Below are 13,229 nucleotides of genomic sequence, written 5' to 3'. Positions count from 1 at the left end.
TCCTCTAGCAAATAGTAAATATTTATGCGAAACGTATCACTTTTCACTTGGAATAGCCAGTGTTTATCTTCTTGACTAGGAAAGTTGCCAGACATTGTTTGCAGGTGGGCCCTTTTCAAATAAACAGTGAATTTTCCGCAACAAATGGTGATGATGGCCAATTCGAGTCAGTAATCGTCAGAGCTCCTTCTCGAAATGACCTGCAAATTTCGCTCCCCTGATAAATCAATGTCTGCAGTTTATCGCAACATGGTACTACCGTTAAAGTGTTTGGCACTGTATCCACCGGTATCCGACGTCAAGCATCTTCGCCAAGTCGGCCTTCAGCTGTTGAATCTAGCCGTCATCGTTGCGTCAATCGTTCTAAACGGGTATCTTCTGGTGAGCTTTTCCCTCGAGTCCGAAGTCATCAAGCTGTGCACGGGATCGATTCTGCTTCAGCGAATGCTTGACGTGTACTGTGTGTTCCGGTACGTGATGATCTCGGTCGTTCCGATCTTCGCGTGGTACAACCTAGCTCGGACGCAGCGACTGCTCACAACCTTGGAAGACGTCAGCCGTGAAATCCTGGACCTGGGCTGTCAACGCGCGTTCGGAATTGCCGAATCGAGTGCGTTCATCCGCTCGGCGCAGCTGATGTCACTGGTTCTGCCCGGATTCTGCTACGGAACGTTTCACGTGTACATGGAGGCTCGCGGACTCGTGGTGTACGTCCAGGTCATGTTCCGGGCGGTGAAGAATCTGTACTTTTGCACGTACACGCAGCTGTGGCTGCAGCCGACGCTGTTTCTGCTGCTGATCCGAGCCAGATATGTGGCGCTGGGACGAGCGATGAGGTATGACTTGCTGAGTGGGGTTATTTTCCATGACCATGATGGACGTTTACAAATTATTATGATTACTCTTATACGTTACCACACTGTTGGAAATCCTTCAACTCTTTTGTTCAAATATTAGTTCAATGCATTACCCACGATGACGTCCACCGTGTACGACTGTTTTCGCCCTATGGAAATGTACCTCAAGGTGACCGGACTCCTCCCAATCTTTTGGAGGAGTCGTCTTACCACAACTCAACGCGTGCTAAACTGGGTCTGGTTCGGATTTAACCTGACAACCTGTGTAGCGGTATCGTTCTTCATGCTGAAACAGCTACCGTCGGATGACGCTAACTTCGTCCGCCGAAGTGTGATCCGCAAAGTAACCAATTATTGCTACGCAATTGTCGTTACAACGGTGGACTTTGCAGTTGCAAATCGTATGCGCAAGATATTTGACATGATTCATCGGGTGGATTGCGAGGTATGGCCCAGATTTTGGATGACAGCTTAGCTGAGGTTTACCATGGTCGCTTTTGTTTCAGCTGCGCAGGGTGGGTCGGTGTTTTGTGAACCATCAGCGACATCGAACGCAAATCGTACTCTTCATAAGTTGTTACGGGACATGCTGCTGCTTTGTTTCGTTGATATACTTTTACATGCTGCCGAAACCGCTTGCAGTCGTGCTCTGTACCATGCGGTACGAGATTGGGTTGGTAGCGATGTGTAATCAGATCTGCATTATCATCTGGTTGGGTTGGACTCGATTCCGGAAGCTGAACGACGTTTTAAGGTAAAAAGGCTGGTTTGTGAATCATGAAATGTAATTACTTAGGCATTCGTGAGAATGACAGACGTCCAATAAGTGTGATAGCAATTTGGTAGATTGCATCGTTTGGTTAGTGGGGCAATTTTCTAAAGTAGAGTTGACAACCAGTATCGGATCATTCTCGATGGCGTCAACGATTTACGATAGTTTCCGTCCGATGGAAATTTACCTCAAGTTCACTGGATTAGTCCCCCTTTTTTGGAGGAGCAATCTGACCACAACCCAACGAGTGCTGAATTGGATCTCGTTCGGACTAAACTTGGTAGCATGCGTAGTCGTTACGTTTTTCATGCTTGACCAGCTTCCGTCGGATGCTAACTTTGTTCGAAACAGTCTGATCCGCAAGGTTATCAGCTATTGCTTCGCAATAGCAGTGATTGTTGTGGGATTCACTTTGGCGGATCATACGCGGAGGATATTCGACATGCTGCACGAGGTGGACTGTGAGGTGTGAGTTCCAAAATGATGACTTTAGGAATGGTGATTAACTCGAGTCGATTCTTCCAGCTGCGAAGAGTGTGTTGCTGCTTTGTGGACCATCAGCGACACCGCAGGTGGATCATTCTGTTCGCTGGCAGTTATGGGATATGGGCCTGCATTGTTCCGTTGACATACTTTTATGAGATTCCGAAGCGCAGCTTAGTCATTCTCAGTGCCGTGCGGTACGAGATTAGCCTTGTGGCGATGTTCAATCAGATATGCATTACCATTTGGTTGGGCTGGTCCAGGTTCCGGGAGCTGAACAATGTTTTGAGGTAAGCCAATTACTTAAGCATTCAAGGGAGTGACAAACGTTTGAGAGTTTGCCAAACCAATTTGCTTGATTACGTATCATACATGTTGTAGCTGTTGTAGTACAATTACTTTAAAAGGAAGTTACCTTTAGTATACTCATCCGTTTTCGATGGCGCACACCGTACACGACAGTTTCCGTCCGATGGAGCTTTACTTGAAGGTCACCGGACTTCTCCCAGTGTTTTGGCGGGACAATCTTTCGATCACTCAGCGCATCGTTAACGGGATCGTTCTGGGATTGAACCTTGCCTATTGTGTGGCCGTCTTCATATTCCTGTCACAGAAAACGTCATATAACGAACTGAACTTTGTTCAGCGTAGTCAGTTCCGCAAGGTTTTAAACTACTGCTTCCCGACTGTGGTAACCGTGGCGGGAATCGCCGTAGCGGATCGCATCCGCAAGGTTCTTTGCTTGCTGCACGAGGTTGACTGTGAGGTATTCGAAAGGTATCATGCATGATTGCCCTAACCTTAAAATTACATCCAATTCCAGCTCAAAAGAGCATGCTGCTGCTTTGTTGACCACGGAAAACATCGTCAACAGATTGTACTATACGCCTGCTGTTACGGAATATCTGCCTTTTCATTGTCGCTGTTTTACCTGTACGTAGTTCCCCGTCCAATCGCTATCGTTGTTTGCAACATTCGATACGACATGTGCCTGGTGGCGGTGTGCAACCAGATTTGCATCATCATCTGGCTCGTCTGGACGCGCTTTCGGGAGTTGAACAATACGTTAAGGTACAGTAGCTATGAATAGGCTTGAGTGTAGAAGAACCCGTCAGTGTCGTACGTTGCTTTTTGACGTTCCGAAAAAAACGCGTTCTAATGTTTGACCTTGAATAAACAAAAACGAGAGCACGCAATGTAAACAATGACAAACACGTTTTGTTTGGCTGGCCATTCTGTGCATTGCCCCAAAGTTGGGTTGAATTTGTGTCAAACGCGTTCTAAACTTGGCCAAAGGGACCAATTGTCGCAATTACATCAATTTTTAGGCTGTGTCAAGTTGCACGACAAGACTGAAACTTCTTTCACATGAAAATTGACAAAAATGCAAGGAGTTTTTTCGGTTTTTATTGAATATCTCAGAATTGAAATCGATCTTTGGTGAACTATGAAGTCAAACTCAATTTGGCCGAAATTGCACGTACGACAAGTTAGCATGACGGCGACGAATTTCTGAAAGAGCTGGCAACCCTCTCTGTCCGTTGAATAAGTTTCCGATCTCTTGCATAATTCATTACTGTTAAGTCTGTAAAAACATGAGTGGCAATCATCTAGAGTAGCATCGACCTCGCAGTACTGAGCTGCATCTCAAATGGCACTCACCATCTACGACAGCTTTCGTCCGATGGAGCTTTACCTCAAGTTCACCGGATTGCTTCCGCTCTTCTGGCGGAGCAATACCACCATCGTTCAGCGACTGCTCAACTGGACCGTACTGGGCGTGAATCTCGCCGCTTGCGTATTTGTTTCCAACTGCATGCTGCAGAAAGTTTCCGCAAACGATCCCAACTTTTTCCGCCGTGGGTTGATCCGCAAAGCGCTGAACTACTGCATTCCAATCGTTATAACGATCGCGGGATTCTGTGTGGCAGCTCGCTCTTCAGTCGGGAATACATTTCTAACGTGAACATGAGATTAAAATGCTCTCGATCGTTTCACCATCAGTGTGAGAGAGCATTCCTCTTGGTTGGTTACCGCACACCGTTAAACAATAATTTATCCCTCAATACCCTTAAGTGTTGTTAAATGTTGTCCGCCTTTCAACTAATTGCACCTTTCAACTAATTGCACCTTTCACCTCAATCAATATTGCATTAGCAAATACCCTGCGGCACCATTGCAAAACCTCCCCGCACTCTGCACGCACGCAGTCCGTCATGAGCCTTCAAGTGGGTAGTAGCGTTTACGGCAGCTTCCGGCCACTGGAAGTAGTTCTAAAACTGTTCGGATTTCTGCCCATCTTTTGGCATGACCACCAGTGTCAGCTCGTCCAAAGGTTGCTCAATTGGGCTGGTTTGGCCCTCAATACCATGAGCTGTTTCTGGGTGACGTACTACGCGTTGGATCCTCAACGCAAGTATCGCTTAAACAATGGAAATTTTGCACGCAAAACCGTCATCTACGAGCTTGTCGCCTACGTCACGCCACTGGTGCTGATCGTGCTAGGGTTCGTTTTCTCCGGAAAAATCAAGCAGATTTTTCACAAACTGTACCGAGTTGACTATAAGGCAAGTTTAAATAATTCATTAAAAAAAAATAATACACCTAACGATAACTTATCCTCTTCCAGATGAACTATCTTTCCACAAACTACACAAATCACCGCAGACACAAACTAGTCATAGTCTCGTACACGACGATCCACACCTGCATTTATTTGGTCATAATAACGCTGCATTTTTTGGCAAATCCTGCTAGTTTACTGTCGATTGTTCTAACGATTCGCTACGAACTGTACATGGTTGTTTTTTGTGCAGAATGTCTTGCGGTGCTGTGGCTCGTTTGGATTCGATTCACCAAGCTGGGCACTGTGTTCAGGTAACAATTTTCATTTCTGTTTAGACAATACGATGTCAGAAAATTTCGAAGTAAGTGTTTACAAAATCCGGCTGTAAAATCGCACGCTAAAGCATGCACATTACTAGAAACAGTGATTTTTGGCAATGACGAGGAAGTCGGGAAATCCGTGAAATTTATTTGGGCCTTATACTTTTATCAACACTGCAATAGAGCAATTCCATGTCAAATAGGGAATCGGTTGAACTCGACCCTCTCCGATTTCGATGACTTGATGTTTTTTTCAACGATTTGCTGAACAAAGTACTAAATGTTATGTGTTTCTCTGAAAGTATACGTAAAATTAAGCTTTAAAATTATAAAAAGTCAGAATCGTCCAAAAATTACATGGGACAAATATGCGTAGAACGGCAGTTTACTACATTGGAAAAAATGTTATGTTTTCAGTTATGAGCAATGTAATTTGCTTACATCTGTAAGCCCATACATCCAATTGATATGTGGTCAAAGACAAACTTATGGGAAGTTGAACGAGCTTTCCGGTAAAAATATTTTTGAGATCAAGTTTGTCATATAGAAATTGCCGAAACCCATAAAAAAAACCTATTTTTTCAAAAAAAATTATTTTAAAACCCGCTGTAACTTCACAAGGATTGGACTTAGGACAATGGTCAATATGGAGACCTCTATGTAAAATTTTCTGGAGAATCAACTCTCGCGTCTGGTTTAAAAAAAAAAATTATGTTTAGAGCACCTAAAAAAACAGTTACAGCAAATGATTTTTGTATTTTTAGGTGAGCAACTCTCTTTGAAATCGGCCGATTTCGACCATTTTTATTATTTGGGTAACTCTCCACCAACTCACACGAAGTCGGTAAAAGTTGCCCCGACCCCTCTTCGATTTTCGTGAAACTTTGCTCTAAGGGGTAATTTTGGTCCATGATCACGAATCTGAGGTCCATTATTCGATATCTCGTGACGGTGGGGCGGTACGACCCCTTTCATTTTTCTGGTTGTTTACTAAGAAATGTATTTCAGTGATTTGTAGCTCGCAACCGTGAAAAGATAGAAATTTGGTGTCAAAGGGACTTTTGTGTAAAATTAGACGCCCGATTAGATAAATGTATTTCACATCAAAAAAAGTTAAAAAATTGTTTTAAAATCACTACCATTTCCCGTTACTCAACTGTCAAAACTCGTGAAACATGTCATTTTATGGGAAATTTAATGTACTTCTCGAATCCAAAATAACCCAAAAGGGTCATTTTTTCATTTAGAACAAAATTTTTCATTTTAAAATTACGTGTTTTTTTCTAACTTTGCAGGGTTACATTTTAGAGTGTAACAATGTTTGACAATGTTGTAGAGCAGTCAAAAACAAAAAAAAAATATATAGACATAAGGGGTCTGCATGTATTCTTCACGAGTTATCAGAATTTTACAAAAAAGTTTTTTGAAATAAGTTCAAGATGGTACGTCAGAGACATAACCGAAAGACATAGGATCAAACAATTGTAATGAGATTGTTGATGTTTTTGGATTGCTAGTGAAATTTAGAATAAGATTATTTTATTTTGTTTCATAGATTTGTCGGCAACATTGTCATAAATGTTCCCCCAAGGTGAACCTTCCACGAGGGCACTGGCAACTCCAGGTTGTAGCCACTACTGTCAAAATGGCTATTTCAATGTTCAGTATCAAATACCATGAATTTTGATACCCATATTGCCAAAACTCGTATCGTTCTGTAAAAGGCCCTCCGGGCCCCGGGGGAACCTGCTTTGAGATCACCGGCTACTCCAGGTTGTGGCCACTTAGTGTCTTAGTAAAAAAAACAGAAAAATGAAAGGGGTCGTACCGCCCCACCGTCACGAGATATCGAAAAATGGACCTTGGATTCGTAATCATAGACCAAAATTACCCCTTAAAGCAAAGTTTCACGAAAATCGAAGAGGGGTCGGGACAACTGCTGTGTGAGTTGGCGGATAATGACCCCAATGTAAAAAATTGCTGAAAATAACCTCTGAGCAACTCTCTACGAAATCGGCCGATTTCGATGATTTTTATTTATTTTATGTATTTTTTTATTTGACTTACACTTTGTGGGGGCCTTCCATATGACAAAATAAGCTATTTTGCGTCATTGGTTCATCCATATAAGTCTCTATACAATTTCGGCTGCTGTCCATACAAAAATGGTATGTAAATATTCAAATAACTGTAACTTTTGAGTGAATTTTCTGATCAATTTGGTGTCTTCGGCAAAGTTGTAGGTATTGTTGAGGACTTTTGAGAAAAAAATAGGTACACGGAAAAAAAATGCAGATTTTTTAAAAAACTTTTTTTACTAAAACTCAATTTCCCAAAATACGTATTTTTTATTTTCGAGATTTTTTGATATGTTTTATGGGACAAAAATCCGCAACTTTTGAGCCATAAAAATAGTGACCATTTCCAAAAAAAAAATTTTGAAAGGTTCAGAAAATTTGCTATAAAATTGTCTAAGAGACATTGAAGATTGGACCTCGGATTGCTGAGATAGAACCGCTTTAAGAAAAAGAAACACGAAAAATGAAGTTTTCTAAATCTCACCAAAACAACCCACCATTTTCTAATGACGATATCTCAGCAACTAATGGTCCGATTTTCAATATTAATTTATGAAAAATTTGTAAAATTTTTCGATCTTTTTGAAAAAAAATATTTTATTTTTTTTAAATCAACATCAACATTTAAAAAGGGCCAAACATTGAATATAACGCCCATTTAAAATGCTAGTCCTGATTTAAAAAAAATAATAATATTTTTCTCGAAAAGTTCGGAAAGTTTTACGAATGTTTCATGTATTATCATTGAAAATCGGATTATTAGTTGCTGAGATGTCGTCATTAGAAAATGGTGGGTTGTTTTGGTGAGATTAAGAAAACTTCAATTTTCGTGTTTCTTTTTCTTAAAGCGGCTCTATCTCAACAACCCGAGGACCAATCTTCAATGTCTCTTAGACAATTTTATAGCAAATTTTCTGAACTTCTAAAAAAAAAAAATATTTTTAGAAATGGTCACTCATGGTCACTATTTTTAAAAATCGAAAAACCTCAAATATTTCTCTAAAATTGAACTTTCGGTGGCTAAATCTTGAAAACGGAGCCCTTTTTTAAAAATTCTGTAGAGTATTTTTCGATTGCAAATTCAATTTTGCATTAAAAAATAATGTCAAATTTTTTTTTGCATGAAACTTCGATTTTTTCGAAAAAATCACAATTTTTTCAAAAATTCATAACACGGCGGCAGATTTTTTGACCATGTTTCTCTATGGCTGAAAAATTTGCGGATTTTTGTCCCCTAAAACATATCAAAAAATCTCAAAAATCAAAAAATATCTATTTTGGGAAATTGAGTTTTAGTGAAAAAAAAGTTGATTAAAAAATCTGCAAAAATAATTTTCCGTGTACCTATTTTTATCTCAAAACTCCTCAACAATACCTACAACTTTGCCGAAGACACTAAATTGATCAGAAAATTCACTCAAAAGTTACAGTTGTTTGAATATTTACATACAATTTTTGTATGGACAGCAGCCAAAATTGTATGGAGACTTATATGGGTGAACCAATGACGCAAAATAGCTTATTTGGTCATAGAGAAGCCCCCCACAAAGTTTGAGCCAAATAAAAAAAAAACACATAAAATCCATTTCCGGTTTTGATAGAGAATTGCTCCTTTGAACACGTTAAAAATGAGTTATTTTGAAAAGAAATAAACAGTTGTTCGTTAAACTGAGCAATTTTTTACGTATCTGATACAATAATTGACTTAAAATAAGACTTGGAGTGATATCATTCTTACAGCAAGTATTGAAATATATTATTTTAATTAGTTTTTAGGGTCTACCAAATCAAACCATCATACCATAATAACCCCCAAGTCTTTTGTGGTCTGTATTGAAAATTTCTGCTCGAACTTCGGAGTTCATAGGTTTGAATGGGAAGGGTACCCAAATCTCTTTCTACTCCAAGGAACCGTCCACCGTAGGGTTTGAACTGACGACCTTTGGATTACGAGTCCACCGGAGCAGGCTTGGTTTGGTGTGTTGTTTGTCTTTATAGCAGGGAGACGAGTCCCGCACCTGGAATGACTTGACGGTCTAACAACAACCAAGGCCAGGACCGAATAACGTCATAATTCGAAATCCGGACACTTAGAAGCATATCATTTTTGTTTAAGCTGGCAAAAAATTATGTAATAACCCTTTCGAGCCTGATGGGTCATATATGACCCAAATATCATAATTTCCAAAACCAGCCTATAATTTTCGTATGGTAATAAGAATCATTTTCCCATCATTGACTAAAAAATATTTTTTTGAAAACTCAGGCTTGAAAGGGTTAAGTTGGAAATGTTGAAATATCATCAGGATGTAGTATAAACAGTCACTTTTAAGAGAATTCATGCAAAATATGTCTTTTCTAACAATTTTTCATCAGCATTTGAAAATTAAAATGACTTTTTGTGCTTTGAATTCCGGACACTGTTAAAGGCTGATTCGAAATCCGGACACTTTTGCTTCGAATTCCGGACACTCGATTTTTATAATGAATCGCACAAATTTGGACTGGAATGTTAGTGACTGGCATTCTTTAGGTCTCAAATGAGTTGTTAACATTAAAACAACCGATATTTTATATAAAAAATTGCTAGAATTAATGGAAATCAAAACCATAAATTTCTGCTTTGCCTTCCCGGTGCTTCGGACGCGTATGAAATATTTCAAGTGAAATGTTTCGCATTTTTGAAAAACTTATAATTTTATTTTATTGTTTTGACATTAACTACAGCGTTCAAACAAACTTAAAATGAAAGTTGATGTTAGAATTCATCACATAACACAGTTTTGACAATCATGATGCGAACTTATATCGAAATAATTGATAACACAAGATAAAGTGTCCGGGTTTCGAAGCGTCCGGGAATTCGAATCATGACGTTACATTTACATTTACGGACCAACTATCTGGTTTAGGAACTCCGCTAAGTTGCATAATTTTAAACCTACAATTTTCCAACTCTAATAAGAACTACAACAAGAATTCCCAAAAGGTCATCAAGGGTCACATCGCAGATTATGGTTCACTTGATATGGTTAAATTAAATGTTAAACCTCTTATCAATATTGAAGCAGCAAACACATTGTTGCACAGGAACAACCTGTCAATTTAAAACACAGTGCAACCAGAGTCACATCAATTAGTTCACCATGAGTATTCGCGTAGTCTCAAGCGTTTACGAGTGCTTCCATCCGTTGGAGCTGTTTCTAAAATTGACCGGATTTTTGCCCATATTTTGGCATGCCGAAAGGCACAGCACACGCCAGCGAATAATAAACTGGACAAATCTGGTGGTAAATGTCGTGATTTGCTTACTAGTGTCACACGTTGGCTTGAAGCTCGAAAGAGAGCACCACATTGACGGGACCAACTTTGCCCGGAAAATCATCATCAATGAAGTGGTAACGTACGTTACACCCCAAACCGGGATCGTGCTGGCTTTCGTTATGGCACGACGAGCGAAGAAAATCTTCCACAAACTGCATCAAATCGACTGGGAGGTTGGAGGTGAAATTGAAAAAAAAAAAACCTTTCCAAAACTAGCTTTCTAATTTCTAGATCAGTTCCATTTCCATCAACTACATCAACTACCGCGAGCAACGGCGAACCATCGTCGCTTGCACCAGTTTGCATGCAATTTTACAGTGTCTGATGATTCTGGTGCATTGTTACGTGTTTCCTGTTCCGGTGGTCAGCACCATCTGTGCCCTCCGGTACAACATCTACATGGTGGCATTCGCCGCCAAAGTCCTGGCCATACTCTGGCTCGTTTGGATTCGCTTCAACCGACTGTGTCGAGCCGTGAGGTACTGAATTAAATTGCACCAACTTGTCTCGTCACGAGGCACTCACTTTAAGCTCATAATTCACAAGTTCAAACTATTAATTCATGAATTGAGTATATGTAACTAAAATTCAAATGACGCAACCCCATTTTGTTAAAAATGCTCTCAGGACCGGTCTCAAGTGTTTATAACAGCTTTCGTTCACTAGAGTGGTATCTTAAGTTAAATGGATCCATTCCAATTTTCTGGAATGAAAGGCCTGTGTTGTGGAAAAACATTCTAAACTGGTCATACCTCGTTTTGAATTTAACTTTTTTTACTGCTGTAACATACCTCGCTACCCAATATCCTCAGTTCCTCGATTCCAATCTGCAACATAAAATTCAAAACAGTTATTTAATGAAAATGTTGCTTTTTTGCGAACCAGCTGTGTCAATGATAATAGGGTTTTGCTTATCGAAAAAAGTGCATTACATCATTGGTGAGCTGCACTGCGTTGACTCAAAGGTAAATATTACTTAATGTGCACCAAAATTGTTTCAACAAAACCATTTCGTATACATTTTAGTTGAAAATGATGGGTCAGGCCAGCAACTTTTGCCATTTTGTGCAAATTTCAGGATTCCTGTGCTGCTTGCTGGCGGTTACAACCACGCTCTCCATTACGTACAACTGGTTTGTAGACTGGACCTTAGTTAAAGTGTTTTGTGAAGTACGCTATGGTCTGTACTTCGTGGCAAGTAGTACCGAATCAATCGCAGTCATGTGGCTCGTATGGGCTCGGTTCCAGCGGCTTAATGAAGCCTTGAGGTAATATCTTTCAGTTTTTGAAAACAAGATTGATTTTTGTAAAAGGATGTTGTTGTCTTTCTTATTCCAAAATTGTGTGACTGTAAATATAGTCATACTTTGTTGTAAATGATTTTGTATACAGTACATTAGAGGATCAATTCAGATTAAGTTCAAATGTTCTCGTTTTTTTTCAGGTTTAAAATTACTTTGATGATTTGGTTGCCGTTTTTTTAAATACAGTCTCTTAAAGGTTAAGTCATTAGAAAGTGTAACGTAACGAACCCTCATTTGGTTTTGATTCCCAATGTTAAACAATACATTTTTGTTAAATTGATCAATTTTCAAACACATGCTCATTCGGCGGCGTTGAGCAATACACTTTTTCTCCAAACATGACCTCGAAGAGGCTGATCAATTCTCTACGAAATCAGCAGATTTCGTGTAGTTTTATTCATCGTATTTTAGGTTTGGTTGAAACTTTCTGATCGTTATGGTATTTTCAGCAAAGCTGTGAGGTTTGATGTAGACTATTCAGAAAAGTAGGATCATTTTAATTTTGAAATAATTTTTTTTTCAGTATTAAATGCCAGAATTCAATTATAAAGATTTTTTTAAATATGTTTAATAGGACACAACCCCAGCTACTTTAAAACTATACAAAAGTAAAATTCAAGTTTTTGAACAGCCTCCCATTTTCTGATGCCAATACCTCAGCAACTAATGGTTCATTTTTCAATGTTTACATATAAAACTTTTGTGAAAATTTCTGATCTCTTCGCAAACATATTTTGCAAGCTTTGAATCATGCCTAACTTTCTAAAAGGGCCTAATATTCTTTATGGGTAATTCTCTGCCAACTCACACGAAATCGGGAAAGGTTGCCCCAGTCCCTCTTCCACTTGCGTGAAACTTTGTCCTAAGAGGTGACTTTTTTCCCTAATCATGAATCTGAGGTCCGTTTTTTGATATCTCGTGACGGAGGGGCGGTACGACCCCTTGCATGTTAAGCATGCGAAAAAGACATGTTTTTCAATAATTTGCAACTTGAAACGGTGATGAGATAGAAATTTGGTGTCAGAGGGACTTTTATGTAAAATTGGACGCCCGGTTTGGTGGCGTACTCAAAATTCCGAAAAAACGTATTTTTCATCGAACAAAACAATAATAAAACTTTCAAAACTCTGCCATTTTCCGTTACTCGACTGTAATAAAATTTGGAACATGTCATTTTAATGGAAATTTAATGTTCCTTTAAAATCTACATTAACTCAGAAGGGTCACTTGTTCATTTAGAATAAAAATTTTCATTTTGAAATGTCGTGTTTTTTCTAACTTTGTAGGGTTATTTTTTAGAGTGATATAATGTTCTACAAAGTTGTAGAGTAGACAAATACAAAAATATCATAAACATCACGAGTTATCGCGATTTGACGAATAAAAAAGTTGGTTGTCGTTAATCGCCGTTCATGTTTTTTTATTCATTTCATTATTTTTATTTATTCATTTTTTTTTGATTTTCTGTTCAATATTTAAAAAAAATTAGAAAATTTAAATCAAAGTCTATGCTATCCCAATGAGG

At 39.1% G+C, this 13,229-nt stretch overlaps 2 protein-coding genes across 2 annotated transcripts; both read left to right on the top strand.

Annotated features, from left to right (window-relative positions):
- The first annotated feature begins 195 nt into the window (after positions 1-195).
- Positions 196-2,101, top strand: LOC120431069 (uncharacterized). Its single transcript, XM_039596224.2, has 4 exons — positions 196-836; positions 1,056-1,302; positions 1,364-1,611; positions 1,852-2,101. Exons 1-4 carry the CDS (start codon positions 196-198, stop codon positions 2,099-2,101), a joined length of 1,386 nt encoding a protein of 461 aa, XP_039452158.1.
- Positions 2,102-2,551: 450 nt separating this feature from the next.
- LOC120431065 (uncharacterized) lies at positions 2,552-3,202 on the top strand. Its single transcript, XM_039596221.1, has 2 exons — positions 2,552-2,878; positions 2,936-3,202. The coding sequence occupies exons 1-2, from the start codon at positions 2,552-2,554 to the stop codon at positions 3,200-3,202; spliced, it is 594 nt and encodes a 197-aa protein (XP_039452155.1).
- The last annotated feature ends 10,027 nt before the right edge of the window (positions 3,203-13,229 follow it).

Source organism: Culex pipiens, chromosome 3, assembly GCF_016801865.2.
Source record: "Culex pipiens pallens isolate TS chromosome 3, TS_CPP_V2, whole genome shotgun sequence".
Classification (NCBI taxonomy): Eukaryota; Metazoa; Arthropoda; class Insecta; order Diptera; family Culicidae; genus Culex; species Culex pipiens.
This window is presented reverse-complemented; position numbering and strand designations above follow the sequence as displayed.